This window comes from Sander vitreus, chromosome 22, assembly GCF_031162955.1.
Source record: "Sander vitreus isolate 19-12246 chromosome 22, sanVit1, whole genome shotgun sequence".
Taxonomy (NCBI): domain Eukaryota; kingdom Metazoa; phylum Chordata; class Actinopteri; order Perciformes; family Percidae; genus Sander; species Sander vitreus.
Genome location: NC_135876.1, coordinates 14,048,637 through 14,065,280, shown reverse-complemented (window position 1 = coordinate 14,065,280; position 16,644 = coordinate 14,048,637). Strand labels below are relative to the sequence as shown.

At 39.9% G+C, this 16,644-nt stretch overlaps 2 protein-coding genes across 2 annotated transcripts; one reads left to right on the top strand and one right to left on the bottom strand.

Moving 5' to 3' along the window:
- Nucleotides 1–1,341: 1,341 nt before the first annotated feature.
- tram1 (translocation associated membrane protein 1) lies at nt 1,342–8,450 on the bottom strand. The gene is made up of 11 exons (XM_078280349.1): nt 8,149–8,450; nt 6,359–6,422; nt 5,167–5,285; nt 4,969–5,085; nt 4,820–4,878; nt 4,566–4,650; nt 4,299–4,369; nt 4,013–4,117; nt 3,760–3,903; nt 2,860–3,011; nt 1,342–2,661 (listed from the first exon to the last, which is right to left on the bottom strand). Exons 1-11 carry the CDS (start codon nt 8,272–8,274, stop codon nt 2,591–2,593), a joined length of 1,113 nt encoding a protein of 370 aa, XP_078136475.1. The 5' UTR covers nt 8,275–8,450; the 3' UTR covers nt 1,342–2,590.
- Nucleotides 8,451–10,328: 1,878 nt separating this feature from the next.
- Nucleotides 10,329–12,917, top strand: xkr9 (XK, Kell blood group complex subunit-related family, member 9). The gene is made up of 3 exons (XM_078280348.1): nt 10,329–10,786; nt 11,541–11,755; nt 11,831–12,917. The coding sequence occupies exons 1-3, from the start codon at nt 10,470–10,472 to the stop codon at nt 12,460–12,462; spliced, it is 1,164 nt and encodes a 387-aa protein (XP_078136474.1). The 5' UTR covers nt 10,329–10,469; the 3' UTR covers nt 12,463–12,917.
- Nucleotides 12,918–16,644: the final 3,727 nt, after the last annotated feature.

The following is a 16,644-nucleotide window of genomic DNA, read 5'->3' as shown; positions in this document are numbered from 1 at the left end:
ACGACTGTCAGTAGGTAACGTTAATGTTTAAATGTCTAAAAGGGACTGACCGGCATCCCAACTCCGGTGTGCCAATACAAGGGGAAAAACTAATATACATGTAACACTAATACATTTACACCAGTGAATAATACTGCTTACCAACATGTGTGTACATTTAAGGTCATAAAGATGTATGTCAACCTATACAATTATTTGTAGCACTGTGCCGCAAATAAAAAGATTGGTAAAAGGAAGGTAACGTTAGTTGAAGTTTCCTATTTAAACACATCTCCGAAAGTTAAATTTCAATTTAACCTAGTTCATTTTAAGAGGCTTTATCTGACAATAACTACACAGTGATGAGGAAAATGTGCAACAGCGGCTAAGATTTTTTTCAACAAACAACACCATGACATTTTGTTTGCTATTTTATGAAATGAACATAATGTATTAAAATACAAACGACAAGCTAACATAACAACAACGCTTTAGAAATGTTACAAATAAGCGTGTCCTACTTATTTAGCTACCTTGCTTTACTGTGTGGTCATGGATCAAAGCAGGCAGGCGTTTTCTCTAATTTATAAAACGCGTGCAACACAGACACCAAGTGGCGGATAGGTAAAATATCAACAGGGTGGTAGCTTACATGTTTTCATGAAACAGAGTAGAGACTGGAGAGAACAGAACCTCCATGTACACCAACCACACACCACCATTTGTGTAGGTTTTTCTCGCAGTTGCTCCGCCATATAATTACACATCCCCTCTGTTGTCTCCTTAGGCAGATGGTAAAATGTGTACAACGAATGCTACAATTATTCTGTGCACACAACATCCATTGCATGTCTGTTTGTCATGGAAGAGGGATCCCTTCTCTATTGCTCCTCATGAGATTTCCTCCATTCTTTCCCCCGTTAAAGTTTTTTTTTTTTCCTTATCCGAATCAAGGTTCTAAGTATAGATGGTAACAAATGCTCTACAGATTGAAAAGCCCCCTTGAGGCAAATTTGTGATACTGGGTTAAATAATAATTCTGATAGTTATTTTTCAGTAAAACACTATTTCTTTGTAGGATAGATAAACCATCAGGACAAGTTGAGAAACCAACATACACTGCTGATATACAGCCGGAGGCAACCATGAATTACTACTGTGTACCTAAATTAGTTAATGGGTTTATTCTTTCGAATTAGCCAGCGTTACCTAGGAGATTCATTCTTACAATACAGTTGACTGCACTCCATAGCTTTGTAAATTAATTTTATGGCATGTAAGTGAAAGGCATACATCAACAGTCAACCAAGCTCATTTGGCACAGTCTAGGAAAAACAGGCGGGAAAACAGTCAAACAAAATATTTTAGTTAATTCCCAGTCCATGCTTTCAAAACAAATCATTCTTGTGGACATTTTTTTTTTTTTAAAAAGGTAAGCAATAATATGCAAGGCCAAACAAATACAGTAAACCCATTCCAATTAAACAGCAAATGGTTAGGGACCATACAAGACAGTGATTCAATCAAACTCACTAGAGGGATGTTTTGCCTGATTTTCCTTTCCATCGCTTATAAAGTTCTCATCACTCAAAACTAAAACGCAAAGTGTGTTCATTTATTGACAGTGTTATAGGCAAAACTGCAAAAAAAATAAAATAAAAAAAAATAAAAACTCGGTATCATTTTATGGCAATGAATATGTTCTGTTGTGATTACAAAGCTGCTCTGAACTCAGATGATTAAATGCTACATCAGGTTACTACGTCTTTGCTGGCAGTTTTGCACAATACTGAACTGTGAATCTACTTACAGTATTACAGGGTGATGTCTCCCATTTTCCTTGGTTGCTTTTATACCCTCTTCCCTACTCTATCTACGAGTGAAAACGTGATACTTCACTTTCCATCTTTAGGTGTCTGTTGGCCAGTGACATGGTGAAAATGTAACAATGTCTTGCTGATTGAGTTTGAAAAGTCTGTGGTGTGAACCCAGAGATTATACCAAGACTGTATGCGACCTTCACTGATGGAAAATTAAGAGATATAAGGAAATTTATAAACTCCATAAAATGTTTACAAATATCCCTCAAAAGAGGAACAGGAGTCAGTGGCAAAGAAGAGGAGCTCGACTAGCACTTATAAATACAAGGAAAAAAGGAAAATAAATCACAAGCTGTAATAACCACTATTTAGGTAAAAGCATGGAATGACCTGATTCAAGAAAACATTAAACACTGACGTCATCATTCCTGATTTTTTTAAAATTACACAGCATGTACAAAACAATCTGTATCAATAGGCACTTCTTAAATAAGGTCTTTTTTCATAGTTTATTTCGGAATTTGTTTTCTTTTCGTTTGAAATGGCACAGCAGAGCAATGATTTTTAAATCAAGGCGTGCTGGACGACTGGCGACAAGCAAAGCTATATGCATTCTGGCCCTTGAAGTCCAGCTGGGAGGTCAGTCCTGTGTGGGAGCTGAAAATGCATATGGTGGTTGAGGAGCTGGAGGGACTGTTGGCTGGATACACCCACGGAGGTACGGGGGGGGGGATGGGGGGGAAGATGGTTCTTTGAGAAGGTGGCGATAGAGGGGGTGGAGGGGAATATATTTATGATGACTTCTCTTTTCTTGCTCTTGGTGAATCGGCTCCATGGGAGTTCACTCCATTTACTCCATTGGCTAAAAACAAAGGACACATCCAAATTTGATTAATTAATTATGTTAAGTGTATGTAAGCATGAACATTATGCATATACTGAGAAGAAATGCATGTATTGATTGCGATTTATTTTATTGCTTGGGGAAATGTCCAGTGCTTGCAGAAGAACACATTCATAATTAAGTAAATGTGCCCTATACTTTGTGCCCGTTGCTCACCTTTGTCTTTCTTTGATTTGCTCTTGGAAGGAACTTGTTTCTTCTTCAAGGTCTGAGTTTGGGCATGCTCTCTCCACCGGCGCAGCTGGAAGTTGATAAATTTCCACATCATGAAGGCCTGAGTGAGGCAGATGGCAGCCAGGACAGTTATCCTAATAAAAAAAATTGGAAACAGTCAGTAAATCAAAAGGTTAATAAAGACGTGTGTTGTGAGGTTGTGTATGTGTGTAAAGAGAGCAATAGTGATTGACAGCGTAGTAAGAGCAAACAGAGGAAGAATTCTCTCACTTGGCTTTGCTCGTACTCAACACAAGATGTATTATGGTTGCATTTCATTCTGGTGGTGTTGGTGAACAGCTCTCTTCCTTTTCTACAATATAGCCCTTCCTGTATGATTGTTAAACCTCAGTACTCCACAGTGAGCATAGAAATGAGCTCTTGTTTCTTTATTCTAAGTGGCCAACCTGATGTTGACACATTTGCCCATTTGGAATTAGAATAGGGGTGCAAGATATATCGACTCAACATCGTTATCGCAATATATCGAAAGTGTCGCAATAAGTATGCAATATGTTGTGGAGCGCTATTTCCCATCCGTTGTAATTTTATCTATGTTTAAAAATATCAAAACTAATGTTGATATCGCAATATTCATAATTCGACATCGCAATATCACATTTTGTCAATATCGTGCAACCCTAAATTAGAACATAACGAGAAAATGAACAAAAAGTGTGCATCGCAATCAGCAACTCTAATAATGCTAAAGATATATTTCAGAGAGCATTTTTTGTGTGGCTTGATAAATGTTAAATTCGAAAAGGCTGTTGAATCCAGCAGTTTAAAAAAATATAATTTTAGGATTAAGTAGTCTTGTTTTTTCTTCTCAGACACACTTACCGAACAAAAATAACATTAAAGTTTCCTGCAGCCAAATCAAAGCCTTGATTCTCAGATGTGGCGAGGCCGAAGCCCACGGTGAGGACGGACAAGGACAGGGTGAGCAGCCGTCCAAGGACGAACAAGACGGCCCATATGGTGAAACTGGAAGACAACAGGATGACTTTTTACCATTAGTAATTCTTAAGTGGTAGAATTTCACAGACAAATCACACAATGATTAGCACACACCATGCTGAACATGAGAACTCACCCCGTTTGTCTCTTCTCGTTGCTGAAGTAGAGCAGGCGGGAAACGTGGAACAGAAGCTCAACAAAGTAGTGCAACACCAGCAGGACCAGACCCAGACGGTTCAGACTGAAAGACACAAGGACACACGTGTCCCCTTTATTACAACTGACAGGAACAACACATGGGGGCACCACTCGACACCACAAACTTTTTGCTGAAGGGGCAGTGTACAAACACAGGAAAAATGCCACATGTACCACACAATCACACACATAATTTTAGGCTTTCCAAAGTGGCAGTTACTTACTTTAGAATGTAGGCGCCTGCAATGTGGACCAGGTACAGGAAGATGTACACAAGTTGGCGTGGAATATCCTCCTAAACAGTAAACACAAAGGATGGAAGGCCAAGAATGGTCAAAATATTTACTCCGCATGTGGACATAAGCAGAGGCAAGTATGATTCTTTCAAACAATGAAACATAACCAAGGAAGTCGAACAGGAAGTAGCCTCATGGTCCCAACAGAGTATGTCATACTATTCCAAAACGACACACGGACACACACAGACACACCTTCTTTGTCTTTTGGAAATACAGTTCAGGGAGAGCGTGTAACCAGTAGCCCAGCTGACAAATGAAGTAGAATTTCATCTGGAATCTGAAGGAAAAACAGGAGTTACAAAATTATTAATTAACACTTAAAGCTCTTATAAAATGACCAATAAAGTAACATATGACAGCTATTCTTGTCTATTTAAACCATAAAGACATAACAAAGAGTATCTCTAAAATGCACATGGCCTCCACACACAAAATTACAAACTTACGACATCAGTGTATGGGGATAACCCTCCCACAGGGTGACTGGATTGGACAGGAGCTTTTCCTAAGAACAAAGACGCATTTAAATTACAATCATGGACAGTTTTGGGGCGTATATAAACAAGAAAAATGTCAGCTTAGCTACTGTACGTACAGAAAGCAGGATGCTTGCGCCCCAGCCGAAGGAGAATAAGTAGAAGGCGCTGAGCTGGCCCGACTCATTGAACTTGCTGTGCTTGGTTTTGGAGAAGTGCTTCTTTCTGTTAATTTTCTGAAAAGATGAACAACACAAAAAAATCAGAACTGCTTGTTGAGATTAAAGTCTGTGTAGTCACGTTTGGGTCTCACTTACATCCAGCACATACTCCTGGATAATGGCATGCATGATGATGGCCACCAGCATGTAGAAGAAGGTAGTGGCCAAGTCCTTGATGCCATGGTGGAAGTGGTTCACGGCTGTCTCCTCTGGGCCTTCAGTAGCACGCACACAAGTCAGACGGAGTCATCACAATGAGCATGACACATTCTTTTTATACTTCTATCTGGGAACGTGTTTCATCCATATACAAAATGCCATATGCACACAGTTAATCCTTAACATGAACTGTCAAGCCAGTGATTCAGTGTTTAATAACCTTAATTCCTGCGGTGTTAGCATTAGGGACTCTCGACTGCGCAGTATTACACCACTTTGAAAAAGCCAGAGACACTGACTGTCTCGGCACAGTAACTGTCACACACAGAGCCTCTTCTGTCTTTCTAAAGTTACATATTATCTATACAGCCTCCAACCCGGTATCTGTGAAACACTGTGAATAATATGATGAGTTGTAGTACAGAGATTAGACGATACAGGAACACAATTCCCAGCAAACTGCTTGAGAAAGCCTGAGCGGCACTGCTGTGCTCATGGTTTATGCAACCACGTAACAAAATCAGTCCAACCATTTGTAAAAGTCAGCACGGCGAAAGGAAAAAAATACAGTGGTGTTATTGAATTTGTTTCACTACAGAGAGATTTAGGCGCTGCATGTTATTTGTCTAATTAGATACATGCTGTAAATAAGTTACAGAGCTAGGTACGTGGTAAGGTCTCTCAGATAAGAACTAAATTACCAGCTGGCAGCCTGGAAAGCTCCAGCATGTACGACAGAGTATGAATAAGCTCTGGGGTTGTACATTCCTTCAACAGTATCTAAAGTTGGCAAAAAAAATCTACAACCTTGAAATGGCCAGGACTTTAATTAAGAGGCCTATTTTACACCTTAGCCCAAATTCACACAGCACGACCTTGCCACGAGAGAACTTTATAAATCAGGCAGACTAAATTTAGCTCCAAAAGAAAAAAAGGAGCTCTCAAATGGGTTTGTGTAAAGCCACGCAAGTACTGGTCTAGAATCCAAATGAGAGGCTTCCAGCTGTACAACTCTAAGAAAATACTGTATATGTCAAAGCCAAAACTTGCAGTATTCATTTTAACATGTTATCTGAGAACATCTGTTCTCACCATATGTCTTATACTCTCAATATAATCCTTAACTTACCATTTGTTGATATGGTGACATTGTACTGGACAGTTATGAATAACACTGCAAACTTTGAGGTGACCTGTAGATAAAGACAGGTAAAAAAAAACATGTTAGCCTGCACATGTGCACAAATAGATTGGTACTGTAAAATCAAACAGGGTTACTTGTGTTTATACACTAGAACTTGGAGCTTTGCATTTGTATATCAAGGAGTTCCAAAAAAAGACCAATAACGGAGTGACTGTAACTGTGACTCATATATGAATATTGAAATTGTGGCCAGGTTAGCTCAGTAGAGCAGGCGCACATATATAGAGGTTTACTCCTCGACGCAGTGGCCGCGGGTTCGACTCCGACCTGCAGCCCTTTTCTGCATGTCATTCCCCCTCTCTTCATCTGTCCTATAGAAATAAAGGCCTAAAATGCCCGAAAAAATATTTAAAAAAAAGAAATATTGAAGTTAAAGTGACACATTGGTTTAAATGTCACTGAATGTTTTATTTTAGCAACATATTCTAACAATTTTAGGGTGATAGTACACAAAGATCAGCCAAATCTACGAGGCCATATGGGAATTATGCAATATTACTGTGATAACAGAAAAAAGGTGATGAAGCACTCTGCAGAGGTGTTAGGAATAGAATAAATAGAACATGTATACAATTAGAACAATTACACAAATAATCTGTATTATTATATAGGGGTAATATGAGTGATGTGTGATGGGCAATTAAAAATGATCCAACCAAGTAAATGTATAGCAGCGAATAGCTACATCAAGATAGCCAAATCATAAAGTTAAAATGGAAGGTTGCTTGTTCCTCTTTCACAACAAAAGAACTACGTGGACAACACGCTGAAATTAAATACAAAGAAGAAGTATTCATTGTTTAGATAAAATGTCATAAATAGCCATCCTTTTGAAAATGTTCATGCTGCCATTACGATCCAATATACAGGTTGCAACAGCGGTTACAGGACAGGAATTTTACTTTGTAAAACAACAACAGGAAGTAGTTAACATTATTGCGAATTTTACACTAATGGCGCTGCTTTTTTGCGGAGGATGAAACATGCTTGAAATGGAACATAAATCTGAGTGAAAGTAGACCAGCATGCAGCACAGACATGTCATGCTGTATGAAAGGGTCCCGGTTGTCAGCCCGCAGCATCAAGTTACATTTAAAACGCTGTTTAGCTCCAAGGACAACTTTCAGTTTTGGTGCAAGCGAGTTTCTGTGATGACAGCCCTCTCAGTCGTTGTGTGATTGCCACGTAACACATCTACGCATAAACTAACCTAGTCGAGAGCGTTGTACAGTATTGCAACCACCGAGATCGATACAATGCTGCAAGTCTGCAACATACTAAGATATTACCACAAATAGTGTTTCACATGAAAAACTTTGTTTTTTTATGATCAAATGGCGGGCCTGTAGACGAGTGATTTGAAATATCGATTTCAACATGGTATGCAGCCAGATGGACAGTGGACTCTTGTGCCCACGTCGCTTTAATCAAGACAGAAACACATTTAATCTTTATGAAAAGCTAATACAATGCTACCCGAATGAGTCGGCAATCTCGTGGAATAAAAGCAAAAACGAGGCCACCGTGCACAGAAAACTTTCGATAACGGGAGGAAGTAGTGTGAAGAATAGATCAGACAGCCATGTCACTTTCCAGGAGATCAGATGGGGAGTATTCGGCACCCTGTCTAGCACTGTAGTCCGTCCACCCTGCCGGGGCGAGTATCCCCGCATGACCCACAATTGAAACCCATTCAACATGTGGACGGGACTTACCTCAAACATCAGCCCGAGAAGGAACACCATAGCAACACAGGAAACAATATCGGCATGGTTTTGGATGACAAACTCATGGCTCAGCACAGGCGGATTCTTGTTGTTTGTCTTTTTTCGGATCCCCATGTCGACACAATTCGGCTGAACTTTTGCTTCACGCAGCGCAGATGTGGTCGGTTTCTATCAGATATTATTATTATCCTTCTGTACGAGAACGCTCAAAGATCCCTCCTGCTTCCTACAAGCGAAGGGCCAGGCAGCAATTGAATGGCGTGTCACTCTTCTGCTAGTGGGAGGGTCTACGGAGAGAGAGCCGCTGCGCCTGGCCAACGAGACTCTCTTACGCACAGGAGAGGGAAACAGCTGGGGCTCTCTATCGCTCCCTAGAGGTTTGGAGTAAGACTGTATCATACATTGCCCATAGATGTCTTTTCTCTTACTTACATCTGACATGTGATTCCCATTTATGGAGTTACTGTTCCAAGCTATTTTTATTCAGTCTCAAAAGGTCTGAACAAAAGTGTCCACATTTGACACACATTATAGTAGGTTAAACAAGACAGTGTTACCAATAGTTCCACATTTTGGGGAATACACTTTTATACGTTCTTGCCAAGAGTTAGATGAGATAATCAATACCACTCTCAGATTTTGAAGTGGTATCGATCTTCTCATCTTACTATAAGCAAGAAAGTAAATAATCATAATTTCCCAAATGTTGAACTGTTCCTTTAAACTATCTCTATATCTTTAATTGAAAACGCATGAGGAAGATCAGCATATTGAAATTTAGATTTAAAGCGAGACTATGTAACTTTGGCTTATGGGATAATGGTAAATGCTAAATGTAGCATAACAGTAGAACAAGTAGAATAAAATCACAAAGTAAGTATACTGACAATAAAGCCAACATAAACTACTGGTCATACCAAATAAGACGTGCATTACAGGGTTCCTGATCTCAGAAAAAGATATTCCCGCATTTCCTGTACTTGTACCATTTAAGTACTTACTTTACAGGAAAAACCCTGTGCAAGGTGTTGCAACTATGAAGAAATATGTCCGGGCTGTCACTGGCTAGCAGATGTTTAAGTCATCCAAAAAATGCCTTTAATGATGAGGGGCCGTAACAGTGATGTTAAAGTGTGAACAGTCAGCCAGTCTCAGCCAGTCACACACACACACACACACACACACACACACACACACACACACACACACACACACACACACACACACACACACACACACACACACACACACACACAAGATCTATTATGTAAGTACTTTGTACGGCTTTAGTTCACTGTGTTCACAGGGTGGAGCCTATCACATGTTTCAAGGAATGACAAGTGCTGCATGCAGAAGTTTTTGCCTCTGTGACTGTACACAGCTGTCTACCATGAGCAAAGAATACTGGTAAGTATTGATGATAATTTGCACTGTACACATATACTGTATACACATATACACTGTACTGTATATGTGTAATTTAAGACAGAATGTGATTGAATTTGGGATTTTTTTTAGATGAGCTCGGAATAATTTGTAAAGAATCTTTATGAAAATACAATACATTTACTCAACTATGGCTTGATTTGGTTAAAGTGAAGATAATATAAATGTAATTGTGATAGTGTGCCATCCTGAATTTGTTTTCCTTAAATATTTGGCCTTTTTATGTCTTTGTCACCAATGGCGTCTTATGAAACAATTTAAAATGATAATGAAACTAGAGGATGTGAAGAGAGACTTTACATGTAGTTGTTCTGTGATTCAGGTCTTAATAGGTGTCGAAATGTCATTCTGTGAGAAGTTGTTAAAACAGTACATGTTATACAAGAGTTCGGAATGAGCATCATTTATGATTTTAGCATTCTTGCTGATAACGTCATTGATTATTTTTCTATTACGTTTGTAAGAAGTATGCCATTCATCAGCACTCCTTATAATAAAGTGTTTATGATAGAGATCAAAGGGCAGTAGACGGTGGCCAGCTGTGATACAGCAGCTGATTGCAGTCACGTTGCATTTCAAAACTGTCATGAGAATATATTTTGTGGCAAACCTGCACAAGATTTCAACAAAAAGTGTTTGCATGTTAAGAACACTGTCTTTTTCATGATACTTATTGTTTTGATCAAATTGAAATGCTTTTACAGATTGACCAAAATGGCACCTGAACTGCTGGAGTCCAACACAAAACTGTCCACAGCAGCTTTTCTTCAGAACCTTCAAAGCAAAACTGAGCAAAAAGCGACCACATTTCTACATTTATCACAGAGTGAAACCTTTGGTTGAACTTTTCAACTGATGACAAAATGCCTCCGTCGAGCATTCAGTACACTAGACAGCGATGGTTATTAACCATTGCTGGACTGTTCTTGTACGTGGCGGACACTTGGACAGACGTCGGGCTGGCACTGAAATATTATCAAGAGAAACATTTTCTGTGGACTGGACTGACTCTGGTGTTTGTTCTGGCGGGGGTGCTGGTGACACAGATCTTCAGCTATGTCTGGTACAGGGACGACATGAATGGTCCTCTGGTGAACACTGAGGGAGGACCAAACATATCAGGCACGTCCACAGGTAGACTTGTTGTCCTGCACCTATTTGGCATGGGCATCTTCACCAGGTATATATATTTTCACAAGTACACTAAATTACAACCATAAGTATTTGCAATTTAGTGTACTTTTTCAAAGTACATTGAAATACAGCTTAAACGAACCTACATTAAAGTGCACCTTTTGTAAGTATACTTAAAAACACTTAATGAAGTGAAATAAAAGAACACTTTAATAAAGCATACTAGTCTATAAGAAAGGACTTGAAAATAAGTATACTTTCCATTACAACTACAGTACACTATATTACAACTATACGTATTTGCAATTAAGTTCACTTTTTACACTGAAATAACATTTTAGGAATTGAAGAATTAGTATAATTAATTTTAGTACATTGAAGTTGAACTTAATGGCATCTATTTTGAAGTACACTTTTTAAAGGACATGGTAAATATACTTTAAATTAAGCACAAAACGTAAATTTTAGAATACCTAAAATATATTTCTAATACACTATTCCCTTTTTTTTTTACCTGGGAAGGGCACCGCATTATATCTGCAAAATAACATGAGTTGCTCATGCAGCCTACAATGATCAGTGCCTGTATGTTGTGACTCAAGACGTGTGTTATCCTTATCATGCATAATGGCCTGGTATTATGGAGTGTGCAAACTGGAATAACCACATTTCAGCTGTAGTGTACTGTAGGATGTGCATCATTGTCTTTGCAGCAGCAGATGATTAATAGTGACAAATATATTGTATGGTGACAAGCACAGGTCTGACTTTGTTGTCATTGTGTTTACACCTGTTGCTAGGTATTATCACCTGCTAAGGGAAGGCTTCAAAGTGGTTTGGACAACAACAAATTCCGATACAGTGGAAGAGAGAAGAGATGTGCACCACAACCTGTTTTGCCTGGCGACAGATCTGAGCATGCTCAAGCTGCTTGAGGCTTTCTTGGAGAGTGTTCCCCAACTCCTTCTGCAACTATACATAGTGATGGGCCAGAATGAGTGCTCACTCATGCAGTGTAAGTAGAGGCAGAAAGTGACATATTTATGAATTAACTGTATCATTATTTATAGCATCTGTTCATTTCTTTCAGATTTATCTATGGCGTTCTCCTTCTTTAACATTGCCTGGGCCCTGGTTGACTATCGCCGCTGTCTACGCAGATCCCTTCCCTACATCAGTGAGATGCCCTCTGGCCTCCCCACAGCAATCTACCTCCTCTACAAACTCTGCACCATCACCAGCCACATCCTCAGCTACACCCTCCTCCTCATACTGAGCCCCTACAGCACACTTATAGCTCTCACCATCATCTGGTTGCTGGCGACAATCTGGATGCACGTGCTCCAGACCAACTTCTGCTCATCTGGTAGACTTGAGCTTCTGTACCGAGCAGTCATCGGAGTCATCCTCACATTCACCTTTTTTAACGTCAAAGGACAGGACACCAAAGTAGCCATGATCATCTACTACTTGTTCTATGCTATTATAAATATTATAGCTCCTTCACTGCTAGCTTTGTTGAAACCAGAGTTGCAGACAGCCACGTTTCTGCTGACAGTTGGTGGTTTAATCTTTGGAGGTTCAGTGCTGGGGCTAGTGTGTCTCATGCTGTACTACCTCCTCCTGCATCCCAGAGAGAATTGGCGAGAGGCTGATGAGGTGGACGGCCTGGAGAATGAAACAAAGACCACAAGGAGAATAAGGAACTTTTTACAGCCTTGATGATCTATTTCTGGTTATGGGGGTGCAGAGAAAAATATTGCTGTACATTGTATTTGACGAGGAAAAAAGCCTGTACAGAGAGATGTGATGTCATCTAGGCCTAGATATTGTACTCACTATTCTTACTGCTGCTATCATACCATACTGTGCCTTATCATGTTGTTATCTTACCATATTCTGAGGAAAGTTTGCTTCTTCATCGCTCATAGAAATGGCTAGCGAAGCAATTCAGTGCATCATAGTTTAGTGTATCAATTACATTTTATTTATTATTGTTGTAATAATCTTGATGAATTACATATTTTTTGTTATCATATCTATAAAAAGTAATGTATTTGCTAATCCTAATTAACAGCTGGCATTGTCTCTTTAGATGTTATACATCACTGCTACCGAGACTGTCCATTAATAATGCATTGTCATGAAATCTAAAAATTACATTATGATAAAAATAATTTGGTTTCTCTAATTTCTTTTTTAAAGATTATGTTTGGGGCATTTTTTAGGCCTTTATTCGATAAGATAGCTGAGAAGTCTTGAAAGGGGAGAGAGAGGGGGAATGACATGCAGCAAAGGGCCGCAGGTTGGAATCAAATCCACGGCTGCTGTGTCAAGGACTGAGCCTCTGTACATGGGGTGCACGCTCAACCAGGTGAGCTACCCAAGCACCCTGGTTGCTCTAATTTCTGTATTAGATATACACGTATGTGATGTATAAAGACACAATAATACGCAGATTATTACTTCTTGTTGTCAGAGTCATAACATCTGGTCCAGTATAGTCCAGTAATATCACCTGGCATGCCTCAGCAGGAGACTATTTGGTGGGTGTTGAGAGATTCTTTCTTTAAGGCTGTAACATGTGTGTTAAACACAAGGTGGCGTTATTGTCTAGGTTAACTTTTCTAGGTTAGGTATACTGCTGAATCCATGTTAACAAAACTGACCCCAACCTCATATTCATGCTCTTTTTCTGCCTCTTTTCACCTATTTTTTCTCCCCAGAATGTCTCTGTAACTTAATGAAAATGACAAATGATAACAAAATGCTTAATTGATCCCCACAGATAAATTAAGGTGCAGGACCAGGTACAATTTAGCAAGACCTGGGACAGATTAAAGCTCTTCTGTCAATGGCAATCCAGCAGAATTTAAAGCTCAAAAGGCACAGGCTTGAATGCAGTTTATCCTGCTCTTAAACTACCAACATCCTCTCACTGACCTCAAATTAAACTATAAATATCAGCTCATCATCCTAATACCTAGAAACTCAAAGGTGGCAACTAAACATTTCCCTCTCGTCAGAAATGTTGAACACAGGAGTCATGGATGAGCTAACTAGAAATAACAAACCATTGCTAATTTTGTTTTGACTACCAGCTAAAATATTGTGTGAGTCCAGCTGGAGAGCTTAGGATGCTGTTTCTTCCTGGCCAGCGCAGGGGCGGGGGGTCCGGGCCAGTGTGAGCTCACCTGGGAGGAACGCTGACAAACCGCAGGGTCCAGAGAGCACCATGCTTGTTGGCTCTCAAATAAACGCAGGCTTTCCTGCCGCCTCCCTCTCTTCCTTTAATTCAGCCAAACTCAGAGCTTTTTGACTTGTTTACTCCAAGGGGCCACTTTAACTTTCATCTGTCAGTTGTGCTCTGTCAGAGGCACTCCATAAAATGACAAATTTAAGTGAGGAACTTGTGATGGAGAGGAAATGAATCACTGCCAAGTAGTTACCACACAGATTTCAGTTTTACTGTGGATCTGCAGTGGACAGACTCTAACTCTTATTTATTCAATGCTTTTTTTTTAATTAATGTGTATTTAGCTATTTGAATTGGCTATTTGCTATATGTTAATGTTGAGTAATTATAAGGATAGAATCCCGATAGCTTACCTTTGGAATCAGAAGGAGGATATTGCACTATTGCACCTGTAGGCAGGACACATCATTAGAGAGAAAATAAAATGACTTCATCCTTTGCATTCATCTGATGATGGATGCTCCCCTCTCTCCCTTCCACGGTATATTTCCTTGGGTTCAGTGGACTAATGCGATGTAAACCTGCCAAAGGGACTTTTATTGGGAGAAGATGCATGTGTCCTGGGCTGGAGTCCTAAGCAGTCTGTCCTTCTCTGTCTTCCTTTGCTTTTGTTGAGCTACACATACTTTTGGCTGTGACTCACCACTGATAGCACTGCCAGGGACCAGTCACAAGCCATTTGGATGAAACGTGGTGAGTAAAGCATTACCTCCCTCTCTCTGGGAGAAAACAAGCAGAGAGAACTCTGGCGTTGACAACCTCTCTATAATTTCCACTTCTGGCACTGAGAGCTTAATACCCAGTAATCTCTCACTCTGATCTCACTGTAATGCACCTCCAAAAAGGCTGGAGACCATGGTGAGAATCTGAGAAACTAATAGCAAATCAAAGATGATGATATGTGACACTGCAAGATGAATCTCCAGAGCACTACAGGCCTTCATTTCGCTCAGCCAAGGACAGAAAACATTGACCACTGAGTGTGCACACAAGAGGACAAATGTGCAAACACAAAGATGTGTAAACTCACACTGCTCACACTGCTCTCACTGTCAACAGCTCACTTTTGTCTGATTGAATAGCGCTCAGCGTCTACATAAACAACCTTGACCACTGACCCCTCTATGACCATCACTAGCTTTTCACCAAATCTTATCTTTTTGTTTTCCATCACCACATCCTGTAACAGCCAGTCAGGAGGGGGGCATTCCTGGCATACGCCATCCCCACAATTTGTACAGACACAATAAACCCAGAGAGGCAGGCTGTTTTTCATTAGAGCTTCAAAGTCCATATAAACCATGATTAATGAAGTCCTGAGATGTTGTATGTCTTTAATTATTATGACTTGACTGCTGCACCAGTGCCGCGGATGCATTAGCAATGTTGGCGATCTGTACACGTCCGCCTGGCTCACTCTGACATGGCAGCTTCGCCTCGTTCTTGGAGAATTCCCCGAATGTGGAGGGGGCGGAGGACGGGAGGGGAGTGAGAAGCCCCTTTTTTTTGCAATGGCACAGAAGTTTCTTTAATCACTGTACATGCACTCTTACAAATGAGTTTGGGCAGTGACAGATTGGAGAGCAGGCTGGGGATAATTACATGCAGTGGGCTGGTGTGTGATCAGAGCATGGCATTGCGTTACCCAAGGGGGCTCTGTAAATAAAGTCCTCATGCAATGAATGAGGATATTGTAAAGTGCATTATGCTGGGTACAATAGCTCCACCATTGTTACTATATGGATTTCTGCTCCAGAGTAGCTGTGGGTGTAGTACAAGAAGTGCAACAGGGAAGTCAAGCTAGGCTTATTCAGAAAATATTGTGGATGAGGTCAGTTGTTACCAATAATCTGGCATAAGGCACCAATTACCCACAGTAACTCGTCATAGAGAGAATGAGCTTTAGGTAGGATACATATTTATTCTCTGGGACTTTTTAAGGGTCCCTATCATGGACGTGTATTCTTTCCTTTACATAGAAATGTATCATGTCAGAAATGAACATTTAATGTAGGCATTTTTAAGATTTGAGTTAATTTAGAGCCCCAACAACACAGTGAAGATGTCCAGTATTAGAGTGTAACTGTTTTACCAATACAATAGATACAATCATCACAAAGATCGTTATTCTTATCTTTTGCTAGAAAAAGATCCAAGTATTTCATCCTGCGGGAGTCACAAATGTCTGTGTCATGCCAATCCATCCAAGCATTTCAGTCTGGGCCAACGTGGTGGACTGACTGACAGATTGACATTTACTCCATTTACAATAACTATACGATAAGATCAGGTAACTGGCAGCAAAGATGTACCCAATATGCACAGGTTTTGTGACCTGAAAAGGTTCTACAATTTGTATTACCCTAACACACACACTTGGGAGTTGGCTGAAACAACCACAGTCTCACTGTTGTCCCCAGAACAGATCTATTGGGGCAGTTGGTGTTTAGTACTATTTGGGAATTTAACTATACTTGTTGAGGAAGAAAAGTGCAGTACTTAATACATTTCTGCTTCCAGATTTTCCCACCCAGTCCATGGATCCAGTTTAGGACTTACCAGTAAGTACAATGGTTGTTTGACATACTGTAAACAAAGGATGATTTCATCTGCCAAATTAATTCACATGGCTAACTAATATAAAATAA

What these genes read in the sequence shown, in the direction of transcription:
- tram1 (XM_078280349.1), bottom strand. Translation starts at nt 8,274, where the DNA reads ATGGGGATCCGAAAAAAGACAAACAACAAGAATCCGCCTGTGCTGAGC. An exon ending in AACGAGAAGAGACAAACGGG is followed by an intron (nt 3,904 to 4,012) that starts GTGAGTTCTCAT and finishes GTTGTCTTCCAG; the next exon opens with TTTCACCATATGGGCCGTCT. An exon ending in TTTAATGTTATTTTTGTTCG is followed by an intron (nt 3,012 to 3,759) that starts GTAAGTGTGTCT and finishes TTTTTTTATTAG; the next exon opens with GATAACTGTCCTGGCTGCCA.
- xkr9 (XM_078280348.1), top strand. Translation starts at nt 10,470, where the DNA reads ATGCCTCCGTCGAGCATTCAGTACACTAGACAGCGATGGTTATTAACC. An exon ending in GGCATGGGCATCTTCACCAG is followed by an intron (nt 10,787 to 11,540) that starts GTATATATATTT and finishes ACCTGTTGCTAG; the next exon opens with GTATTATCACCTGCTAAGGG. An exon ending in TGAGTGCTCACTCATGCAGT is followed by an intron (nt 11,756 to 11,830) that starts GTAAGTAGAGGC and finishes CATTTCTTTCAG; the next exon opens with ATTTATCTATGGCGTTCTCC.